Genomic DNA, 12,486 nt, shown 5'->3' with positions numbered 1-12,486 from the left:
CACAGGCTTGAGACAGAGAGGGCAACGCATACTGAAACCGATAGGCAGAGCAAGAGCATCTCTGCTGAAAGTGGGAGCGCTGGGAGGGCACGGGTCAGAAGAGCAGCTGCTGCTGTTCACACACCAACTCCTGTCTAAACAGGAGACAGCTGGCAGTCCAGTTGAATTGTTTTTTGCTTGCTTTTTTGGTGGTGGTTTTGTTTTTAATATGTCAGAGTAGTAACTCTCCTCAGAAAATAATTTGAGTTCCAACCAGATTCTCTCTTCTGTTGATTAGTCCAGGGCTTGTTGATGAAAATGAGACCAGGCTATGGATAGACATAAACTTCACCATGGGTTTTGTTGCTTTTTAGCATGGAGAGAAATGGGAACTGATTCTGCTTCTTGCTGGTGTGGGGTTTAGATAGTAGAATATATAGGATCTGCTTTTCTATTCACCTAGTATAGTTAATACTTCTTTTGTCAAGAAATAGTTAACACAGAAGCAAGATGACAAGGGTCAGCTGACAAATATGTTTTCAGAATGATAAGTAGACTAGGATTTGGAGCTGGATGGGAACAGGCTAATAGCAATCGCTCTTTGATGTTAGACAAAGACCTTCTTCTCTGGCCCATTTCTTCTCTCAGTACTCCCTATTCCCAACTGCTTTCAATATCCTTACTACTAATACCTGGCTTATTTCAACAAGAAACATTTTTGAAAATCCCTTCCTCCTCCCCATCATGGCTTCTGCTGCCAAGCTCCTGCCCACACTGTTAGCGAATCCCGTTTAACGAAGAATTTGCCTCTATACCAATATACTTTTTTTTTTTTGACACGGAGTCTGACTGTCGCCGAAGGTGGAGTGCAGTGGTGTGATCTCGGCTCACTGCAACCTCTGCCTACTGGGTTCCAGCTATTCTCCTGCCTCAGCCTCCCGAGTAACTGGGATTACAGGCGCCCACCACCACGCCTGGCTATATGCCAGTATTCTTGCCACAACCCTTCGAGTTTCTACAATTTTAGGTGAATAGTCAGATAACACTGGGGCCTAGAAATGATAAGAAAGAGGTTGGTTGGTGTATTATCTTCTGGGCTCAGCCTTTTCAGTTTACAAGTATCCCTCTCTCAGTTTTCCTTTTTAATTATAGGGAGTGTTGTTTTACTAATACTGGTTTTGTGCTGAAAGAAGAAAACAAAATTAACCAGATGACACTATTGGGGGAATGTAGAAGGTGAAGTTACAGTTAGAGCTTTAAGAAAGGCTTTTGTTTCTTTTTCAAAAAATTTTACTTAATTAAAAATGTTACTAAAGAATTGTTATTTTTTAGATGTAACAGTAGTGTTGTGGTTATGTTTTAAAAAAGACCTTTTAGAGATACATACTGAAATGTTTTTAGAGAAAAATAGGATATTTACTTCATCATAATAGGGGGTGAAGTGAGTGGAAGGTAGATGAAACAGGATTAGCTATAAGTTGATAATGGTTGAAACTGGGTAATGGGTACATAGGGGCTCATTATACTATTCTGTCTCTTTTTGTATATATTTGAAGATTTCCATTTCAAATAGAAAGTTAAGAAAAAAATTGTATAAAAATAAAATGAAAGTTAAAAATAAAATTGTATAAAAATAAAATGGAAAGTTAGGCAAAATAAGTTGTATAAAAATAAAAAGGTAATAATACTGGTAAAATTATGATATAATGCAAATACAGTTGGCTCTCTGCATTGTGGGTTCTGCGTCTGTGGATTCAACCCATGATGGATGGAAAATATTCTGAAGAAAAACATTGCATCTGTAATGAACATGTACAGACTTCATTATTCCCTAAACAAGATAACAACTGTTTACTAACATTTGCATTGTATTAGGAATTATAAGTAATCTAGAGATTATTTAAAGGATCTGGGAGGATGTACATATGTTGTACTACCCCATTTTGTATCTGGGACTTGAGCATTTGTAAATACTACCCCATTTTGTATCTGGGACTTGAGCATTTGTGGATTTCAGTATCTGCAGATTTTGGTATCTGAGGGAGGTCCTAGAACCAATTCTCCATGGATGACTGCTGAAAAGGGGTTACTGTCCTATAGATGAAGTGATTAAGAGCATGTAGCCAGATTAGCTAGATTTGAATCCCAATTCTACAACTTACTAGCAGTATAACTTGGAACAGGTTACTTAACTTCTCTGTGCCACAATTTCCTTATTTGTAAATGGAAGATAAGAATAGTACATACTTGGTAGGGTTGTTGTGAGAATAATATGAATTAATACAAGTAATCACAATAAATGCTAGTTAATATTATTACTTAAAAGAACAAGAAAATGAATGAGAAAAAGACAAACACCCTTGCAGAAAAATAGGGGAAAGTCCAGGATTAAGCAATTCACAAAAAAAGGAAATCCAAATGCCTTATATACATAAGAAGACTCCTTTTTACTAATAAGGATATAAAGATCAAACAACAAGATACCATCTCCCTCTCTCTCTCTCTCTATGTATGTGTGTATATTTCTGTGTGTGTGTGTGTGTGTGTGTGTGTGTGTGTGTGACGGAGTCTCGCTCTGTCACCCAGGCTGGAGTGCAGTGGTGCGATCTCGGCTCACTGCAAGCTCCACCTCCCAGGTTCACGCCATTCTCCCGCCTCAGTCTCCTGAGTAGCTGGGATTACAGGTGCCCATCACCATGCCCGGCTAATTTTGTTTTTGTGTTTTTAGTACAGACAGGGTTTCACTGTGTTAGCTAGGATGGTCTTGATCTCTTGACCTCGTGATCCGCCCACCTCTGCCTCCCAAAATGCTGGGTTTACAGGCGTGAGCCACTGCACCTGGCCCCATATATTTTTTTAAAGAGATGAGGTCTCAGGTACGTTGTCCAGGCTAAAGAGCAGTGGCCATTCACAGGCACCATCATAGCGCACTGTAGCCTTGAACTCCTAGACTCAAGCTTGTAGCTGGGTACCACCATGCCCAGCTAAGATACCATTTTATACCCATCAGGTTGGCAGAAGATAACAAGTCTGAAAATACCAAGTGTAGGCGAGGATGTAGAGTGATGGGAAAACCTCTTCATAGCACTTGAGTGGAAGTATAATTTGGTACTGTCCTTTAGAGAGTAGTTTGACAATATTTTGTAGAGTTGAAAAATGCCAATATTCTATTACCTAGGGTTTCCATTCTAATTTTATTCCCTAGTGAGACCTCCAGGACTCTGAATGTGAATACTGAAAGGAGCACTCCGTTTTATAACTCTCATATTGATAATAAACACCTTCTTTCTCTCTATTCCTCACCAACATAGCTGCCATTAGATCCCTCTAGCTGGGCATTTGTAGAACCTTCTTCTTCTCCTTCTCCTCCTCCTTCTCCTTCTCCTTCTTCCTTCTTCCTTCTTCTTCTTCTTCTTCTTCTTCTTTTTTTTTTTTTGAGAAAGAATCTTGCTCCGACACCCAGGCTGGAGAGCAATGGTGCAATCATAGCTCACTGCAACCTTGACATCTCAGGCTTAAACGATCCTCCTGCCTCAACTTGTCAAGTAGCTGGGACTACAGGGGAGTACAACCACACCCAGCTAATTTTTAAATTTTTTGTAGAGACGGGGTCTCACAGTGTTTCCCAGGCTCATCTTGAACTCCTGGGTTCAAGTGATCCTCTTGCCTAGGCCTTCCAACGCGGTGGGATTACAGGAGTGAGCCACTGTACCCAGCCTTCATTTGCTTCTTTAAAGTTTTCAAGGTCTGATGCTTTATCTTTAGTGGGTGATGAGGTCAGCTAGAAACTTGAGGACATAATAATCAAGTACCTACTTGCTCAGAGCAACTGTCTTACCCACTGCGAGACTTACAAAGTCCAAACTCCTCAGCTGGGTATTCCAGTTCCTTTGTAGTCTATCTTATCTTTTCTATCGATTCCCAATTTAAACCTTCTCATTTTAACAGATCAACCCCTTAACTACTATTTCTCTTTCACCTTATCTCAGTTTCTTGCGTAAACTTTGTTTACATCCACTTTCTACCTGAAATTCTTTTCTTCCTTGCCTTTCATCTGTTCTGTAACACCCTTCAAGGATGAGTTTAAATGGCACTTCTTCTAGAAATCTTTGTGATCACTCCAGCCCACAGTAATTTTCCATTCTGCTGAGATTCTATATTGGATATTACTATAATTATTGGTCTTTTTTAGCTTTAAATTTGTTTAACTCTTTCATGTGACCTACCATAGATATAAGATGAAATTCTTTTCCTCCAAAAGTTAACCTTCAGAAAAGAGATATTCTCTTTATATTTTACTTCTTATAAAGCATTTCTTGTTATTAGGCTTCCAGGGAGCTTATAGTCAGTTCATGAAAAAGGGTGAATAATTCTGTGTCACCATCTGCTAGTTCAGTCACTAACATTTTTTTGTAGAGATCAACTGCCATAATTGATTAACCAAAAAAGAGGAACCAAAAATCTGAGAAAGTTTTAGTTATTGTTCCTGTGAATATAATCTCCTAATTTGAAGTGTTGAAAGTAATTGTATACAAGCCTTAACATTAAAAATTTTTTTGAATCACTCACATTGATTATGGAACACACACATACATTATGGGGATCACAAATAAACACAACAGAATGAATGAAAAAAAAAAAAAAACGCTTATCCAGTGTTATGCAACTGGATTCTTGTGGTTTGAAATGAAATACCTAGAGACAATGTAGATTCTGAAAAGTGCTGTTATAAACTTTAAAATCTTAAAAAGTAGACAGTATTTTCTAGAAAATTCACTCAAAAAATAGCTTTATTGAAGGAAAAACATTGATGTTAAAGATGCATGTGAAGTTTGAATAATACGGTTTTTTGAAATTATAAAGGCAGAAAATACATTAATACTAAATGCATTAAATATACTGCTTAATTTTAAATATGTGTATATGTGTAAATAAATTTCTAAAAGTTTGTGTATTCAGGAGGACCACAGAGCTTCCCTTCCTGTATTCCTGTTTTAGTTTCACACACCTGTTGTTATCTGGGAAAATATTTGGGATAATCATATGTTAGTTAGTTATGGCATGTCTCGACTAAGTTCTTGCAGGGCAGACATGTCTTCTTTTTTTGTTTTCCATGTTTTTACCTGGCCAACTTCTACTTATTAAAACTCAGCACAGAGGTTGTTGCTGAGCAATCCTCTGGCATTGCTAGTTGGGATCATTTGCTTATCTCTGTCACATTGATCTCTTTGTGTAGTAAATTGTCTCCCTGATTAAATTGCTTGAACTTGAGGCCTGGGGGCTGTGTTTTTTTCATTTTGAGATATTAAGAACTTAAGCACAGCTCCTAGAATATAATGGTTGCTCAAAAAATATTAACAGAATAAGTAAATGGTGTGTCTTTTTTTTGTTCTTCTCCATGGTGCCTGTCATAGTGCTAAGATGTTGTTCAGTCAATACTTATTGAATTATTAGGAAAACATTCAGCTTCTGGGAATACTTCAGAAAAGCAATTAACCAAGCTTTGGGAAGTGTGAATTGAAAGGAAATTCAAGTGGAATTTGCATATTCTGAGGCATAATATTGAGGCTGTTCTCCGTCTCCAAATGGCTTCCTCCTTAAAAAATCGAGATGAGGGAGAAAGATCTCTGAAACTGAAGCTGGATTTCTGCATTTGGGAGATTAAGGTAAAACTTCTGCATAGCCCAGAGGAGTACTGTGCACACGTATCATGTGTGAGTATACAGAAAAAGATTGATGAAAGCCAAATTTAATTACTGAGATGGTTGTGGTGATAATCCCATTTTTCCCATCCAGTTTATAGTCTAGGAAGGGCCCTAATCCATACAGGGTAGTTTTTTTTTTTTTTTTTTACTTAGGGATCCAAACATCTGTCTCATTACAGCTATGTTTAAAATCTGAAGTAAAGCTGTTCGTTGAAATAGTTTTAGTGCAATATACAGAAATACTAAGAGATGAGAGATGTTATCAGAAAGATTATGGCTGTAATGAACATACAATATCAGTTAACTAACTGGAATTTCATTTTTGGGTAAAGAACCCAAATACTTAGATTTTGTCTTGCTTATTCAAGTTCTGCCTTTTTTTACGTCAACAAATCTATTTCCTGTTCCCAATAATGTTTTACTTTAATATGTATGCGAAGCAGCTACAGTGAAGGCAGTGGGATATATCAATGTTGCATTTAGCCAGTGAAATAGGTAGCTAGAAATGTTAAGGGAAACTGAAATAGAATTGATACTAGGAAGAAGCTGTTTATAGGAAGAGCCATGATCCATTATTGGGTCCTTGGCTCTGCAGCTCCATAGCTTCTCTCCCCACTACCGCCCCTCCCCCAGCCCCAAGTAGACCTGGAATTGATTAAGTTTTAGGAAATTGACTCACACTGATCACATTTGCATGAGATTGGTCAATGTGAATTTATTAATTTACAAAATAAAATTTACTGCCAAGTGATTCAAGAATTTGAATTGGCCACTTAGTGCTTTTGTTGCTTAATAATATCTATATGGAAAGCAAATAATAATCTGAAAGTTGTCACCTCATGTCAGGTGAACATGGAGTCAGAGCAGAGAGGTGGTGAGTGGAGGTATGATTTGTAGGATGGTCTTATTAGTTGTCATCATTAAAGTAGAATAGTCTGATTTCTTCTGTAGAAATGTACCTGTCAAGGGCATGAGGACCCATGTCCCTTGAATCTGCTGGGTGGAGCACAATTTCACCTTCACAGGCATAGAGGCAGTACTTCCTGCCTTCCCTTTTCTATACTCAATGCAAGCTTCCCATACTCGTCTATTCTCACAGTCTTTCTTCAGACATCTTAGTAATATTTATTTGCCTGCAGCTTTCTTTTATTCTAAATATAGTGTTAAAGTTCCTGGCCCCTTTTTTTTCTTTCCAATTTTAAAATATCATTTGATATTTAATCTCATCTATTATGAGTTTATAAATGCAGACACTTGGAGATGCCTTATTATTGATTTCTCCCTTGTATTGGTCACAAGGGAAGCTACTACTTTCATGGTACTGCACCTGAATGAGATGATTAAGAGATAGGATGTTCTATTGACATGCCTGTGTTTTCTCTGCCCCAAACACCCAGACCAAAAATTGTGCTGGGTATGCTGTCTTATTATTATGGGAAGGAAATACATGTACCCTCGGCACTACCTACATCATCTTATTTAATCCTTGTAATGATCCTTTGAGAAAATTATTATCCTATTTTAAATATGGGAAAAATTGGGCCAGGAGGCTTACGTGCTTTGCCTGAGGTCACATTTCTAGTAAATGCCTTCTTTCAAACACATATCTGTCTGAATCAAAGGCTTAATATTTTTCCTTGTTAACAAGGATTATTTTTATAGTTTTTATTATAAAAGTAAAGTGTGGTCATTACTCAAAGTCTGAAAAAAAGAAGAGTAGGAAGAAAAAATAAAGTCATTCATAGTCCCACTCCAGAGGAGATAAATACTGCTAGCCTAAACTTGTTTCACTTTATGCACTGCTTTGAATTAGCTAAGTAACCTGTCTACAGATTCTAGGTGGGCTTTATCGCAGAATACTTTTTTTTTTTTTTTTTTTTTTTTGAGACAGAGTCCTACTTTGTCGCCTAGGCTGGAGTGGTCTCAGACTCCTGACCTCAGATGATCTGCCTGCCTCGGCCTCCCAAAGTGTTGGGCTTACAGGTGTGAACCACTGTGCCTGGCCCCCAAAATAGTTTTATTTGCTTATTTTTATTATTTCATTTTATTATTTTTATTATTTAATTCATAAACCAAGTTATTATTAATTAAAACATGTTAAGGTCCCACCATACAACCAGCACAACACTAAGTGCAATGGGCAGTGCACCGAAGGACTATGATCCACGGGTCTCAGATTTGGAAGTTATTTCGTCCACAGCATCTTAGTTTCTGTTTGAACACGTCCAGTGGTGAGGAGCTCTCCCACACAGGGGCTGCAGTTCAGTTTTATATTTTGCTCTGGTTGTTAAGATGTGGTGCCAGACCCCCTCAGGAAACCTACGTGCAGTCTAGGGGAGATAAGATTAAATATATGAAATAATAGTCCATACTGCAAAATAACATTTATTTATTTATTTTATGTTTTTGAGACAGAGTCTCACTCTGTCGCCCAGGCTAGAGTGCAGTGGTGCAATTTCAGCTCACCACGACGTCCGCCTCCCAGGTACAAGCAATTCTCGTGCCTCAGCCTCCCAAGTAGTTGGGACTACAGTTGCGCACCACCACTGGTTAATTTTTATGTTTTTAGTAGAGATGGGGTTTCACCATGTCGGCCAGCCTGGTCTCGAACTCCTGACCTCAGGTGATCTGCCTGCCTCAGTCTCCCAAAGAGCTGGGATTACAGGCGTGAGCCACTGCGCCCAGCTCAAAATAACATTTAATTAGATGATGATACAGACTGTCAGTGCTGTGGGAGTTAGACAAGTAAGAATTGAAGAAAGACCAGCCTTCAAATAAAGAAGAGATAAGGGAACCCTTATTTGTTGAGCATAACCCTGAGTTTGGGCTAGCTGCTTTAATGTGTAATCTCGCTGATTATCACAGCAACCCTGAAAAGGTGGTATTAGTCCCACTTTGCACGCACGAGACATGCACTTTTTCCTCACCTGCATTACAATCTCTCTAAAATAGGTCTTGTGCTGTATTTTGGAGATTTCTTAAAATAACTTTTTTCTTATTATGAAAATGTACAGGATGTAGAAAATTTGGAAAATATAAAAATCACCTGTAATGTTACTCCATAGAGGTAACTATGATTATTAGTTTGCTGTATTTCTCACATACATAGAGTATATGCGCCTGTATTGCATACATAGGTGTATGTGTGTGCATTTGTATGTATATATGACTGTGTACTTAAATGTATATTTTGTATGTCTTTTGTACAAAATAAGATTACTATATATTATTTTGTTTATATTCTGTTTCTTAAATTTGGTAATCATTGTCCTATGTCATTAAAATTTTTATTTATTTTTTTGAGATGGACTCTCACTCTGTCACCCAGGCTGCAGTGTTGTGGCATGATCATACTTCACTACAGCCTTCATCTCTTGGCTTCAAGTGATCCTCCCCCCTCAGCCTCCTGTGTAACTGGGACTACAGGCATGAGCCATTGCACCTGGCCTGAAACTTTCTAAAACATAACTTAAGTGCTACAAAGAATTCTATTCTGCTATAATTGTGCTATGATTTATAACCAGTCAACCCCAACCCCTCATTAGTATTTAAGCTTTTTATAACTTTTTGCTAAGTCACGTTTATTATACTTTGATAAATATTCATGTATAAAATTATTTGTTTATATTTCTGATGACTTCCTATCAAGTTGTATGTATGTTTTAAGACTTGATTCAAAACTGACATCCAGAGAAGTTACGGCATTTATACTCTCACTAGTGGCAGTCTATGACGGTACCCAATTTTAGATATTCTCTCCAATCATGAATATTATCATTAAAAACAAACATTTCCTAATTTGACAGGTGAAAAATTACCTCTCATGGTTTTAATTTGTGTTTCTTTGACTAGCAAGAGGGTGAATATATGTTGGAATAGTCCTCTGAAGTGCTTCCAGCTTTGGATCTTCGTTTTACTAAGAGCCATAATGTATGGAGAAGAGAAGGCTAAAAGACTTTGTCTTATTTATAATGAATTATTCTGTGTCGCATCTTTTGACAGATCTCTGACATCTACATTAGTGGAGAATCAGGGGATATGTCAGCTAAGGAGAAACTACTCCTGTGGACCCAGAAGGTGACAGCTGGTTACACAGGAATCAAATGCACCAACTTTTCCTCCTGCTGGAGTGATGGGAAGATGTTCAATGCACTCATTCACCGATACCGGTAAGAACAGTGGAATTTCTGTGCTCCTGCAGGGCTTCTTCTCATCTCTTGTTTGTAATTAGTTATAATGCTATTTCCACCTCCTCAAGCAAAAATCAAAGCTTTGATTCATTTGTTCATTTGAAAAAGGAATATTTATGTAACTAATTTTCTAGGAACTGGGCACAAGGAGCAATGAAGAAAACAGTGAAAGTTTTTGCCCTCATGGAACTTTCCTTCCAGTAGGGAGAATAGGTAATAAATGTATGCCATCAAGCAGTGGTAAATGCAATGGCTGGATTAGAAAGTGGCAGAGGTTTGTGATATTTTGGACAGGGTGGTCAGAGATGGCCTCTTTGGTGAGCATGTTAGAGCAGAGCCATGAGGGAGTGAGTCATGCAGGCTTCTGGGGTCAGAGTGTTCCATTTGGAAGAAATACAAGTGCAAAGGGCCTGGAGTGAGGGCTTGCTTGGAGTGGTTTTGGAGTGGTTTAGGAACAGCAGGTGGCTGAAGTGAGATGAGGAAGATAGAAATTCTGAATGACAAAATTAAAAATTGTTGAGTTCTTAGTGGTCATAAACATGCCCTAATTTTCAGTGCTAACTGATGATATTTTTCCCATGACATTCAACAAACCTAAACTGTGTGTTTAAGTTTAGCATTAGGGAGCACTGAGCCCCTGGTGTATACTTAAAAATGGAATTTGTGCTCTTCTTAACCTCCTGCTTTTTCTCTAACTCAGTGTTTTTCAGCTCTGGGAACTTTTAGGAGGTTTTCTTTGTGTGAACTCATGTGTGATGTGTGGATGGTGACCTTTCATGTGCCTTGCTGGACTTTTACAGACCTGATCTGGTAGACATGGAGAGGGTACAAATCCAGAGTAACCGAGAGAATCTGGAACAGGCTTTTGAAGTGGCAGAAAGACTGGGGGTCACTCGTCTGCTGGATGCAGAAGGTGAGAGAGAGTTTACTGAACTGAGTAAGGAACATGTATTCAGTATTCCTTCTTTTGGCAAGTTCCTTTGTTCTGACTAAGAAATTTCTTGTCCATTCTCTGTCAGATGTGGATGTGCCATCTCCAGATGAAAAGTCTGTGATCACTTATGTGTCTTCAATTTATGATGCCTTCCCTAAAGTCCCTGAGGGTGGAGAAGGGATCAGTGCTACGGTAAAAGAACATTTTCCTAGAAGGCCTTCTGACTTTGATTCATTTGGGTGGAATGTATTGCTTAGACACTTTCTTAAGCACTGATGGTATACTCATGATATCAAACTATATATCCAGTATCTTTAGCATACATCGACATTATCCTTGGCCCTGGAAATGAGTCTAGATACTGCTGGTTTTGTAACAATTAGCATAGACTATTTGGTGCTAAATGCCAGCAAGGAATGTCCCTTTCATCCCTAACTGTAATTCAAGATGAGGAAGTGTTTTATTAGTCATTCATATATCAGCTTGATTAGGTAGATCACAGCTCTTTTCAGAATATTTTTAGTAGCTTGCTTTGTAGCCTTTCTTAGTGTCAAGAAATTGAATCCCAGCCTGAGAGCCCTTGAAGAGCTTTGAAACTGGTACTGTGAGCATTAAACTGAGCAGCATCTAGGCAATTAAAGGAAAGGGATTTTATATAGTTTGGAGTGGCCTGAGCTACTTCCTCTTGTGCTTGTTTTGGATATTGCTAATCAGGTGTGTGATGTTTACCTTCTGGCAATAGGAAGTGGACTCCAGGTGGCAAGAATACCAAAGCCGAGTGGACTCCCTCATTCCCTGGATCAAACAGCATACAATACTGATGTCAGATAAAACTTTTCCCCAAAACCCTGTTGAACTAAAGGTAAAGTCAAGGACTTAAATTTTTTTGGTAAAATCTTTCTAGGGAGTAAGTCTCCAAGCTTATTATCACTGCTGGCTTCTGGGTGAGGTGGTATGAAAAATTGGGTCCTAAAGTTTGTGTCCATTCATTCACCAAATATTAATTTTATAGGCACTTTATAACCAATATGTACACTTCAAAGAAACAGAAATTCTGGCCAAGGAGAGAGAAAAAGGAAGAATTGAGGAATTATATAAATTACTAGAGGTAAGAGAGCTTATCCTTTGCTGAGACTTGGGGTTTGCTGGTCTGTACTGTTGTTGCTTCTTGATTATAGATTCCTTGTATTCTCTTCCCAAACTGCATTAATAGAAGTACTCTCCTGGTGACAAATAATAGCACCACTCTCAGGTTGGTCTTAAAATATTGTGGTAAAGGGGCAGTGTCAGCCATCTCTGTTTTTTAAAGGGCTTATTGAAAAATGGCATATATTTATTCAGAAATCCTGAGTTTTGTGGATAAATTTTTCTGCTTCTCAGAGGAAAGCGGAATCTTTCCCTAGGGTGGAAAGAAGAGAGACTTCTGTTCAGAATTTGATTCCTAGAGAATTTGAAGTTGTAGAGATGAGACTTTAACTTTGCCAGAATAAAAGTTACTGAGAGGAAAGGAAGATTTATAGAAAGTGTAAAAGGAATGGTAGGACTTAGAGTAGGTAGTCCCTACATTCTAGAGGTGACTTTTCTGCTCTTAACCTCAAGGGTGAAGAACCTGATACATATTTGATTGTTTTTCCATGTTAGACAATAGGAAAAACTGCTGAATGGCTGGGTAAGGAAG

General features: G+C 38.2%; 1 protein-coding gene across 1 annotated transcript in view; it reads left to right on the top strand.

Annotated features, from left to right (window-relative positions):
* LOC111529566 (microtubule-actin cross-linking factor 1) overlaps positions 1–12,486 on the top strand; it is a 283,418-nt gene that overhangs the window by 64,097 nt on the left and 206,835 nt on the right. Inside the window, exons 6-10 of the mRNA XM_026455708.1 lie at positions 9,687–9,853; positions 10,675–10,787; positions 10,894–11,000; positions 11,551–11,670; positions 11,821–11,916. Coding sequence (XP_026311493.1) covers positions 9,687–9,853; positions 10,675–10,787; positions 10,894–11,000; positions 11,551–11,670; positions 11,821–11,916 — 603 coding nt within the window. The remainder of the gene's footprint in view (positions 1–9,686; positions 9,854–10,674; positions 10,788–10,893; positions 11,001–11,550; positions 11,671–11,820; positions 11,917–12,486) is intronic.

Source organism: Piliocolobus tephrosceles, chromosome 1 (genome assembly GCF_002776525.5).
Source record: "Piliocolobus tephrosceles isolate RC106 chromosome 1, ASM277652v3, whole genome shotgun sequence".
NCBI classification, from domain to species: Eukaryota; Metazoa; Chordata; class Mammalia; order Primates; family Cercopithecidae; genus Piliocolobus; species Piliocolobus tephrosceles.
Note: the sequence above shows the minus strand (reverse complement) of the source record. Positions and strands in the feature narration are given on the sequence as shown.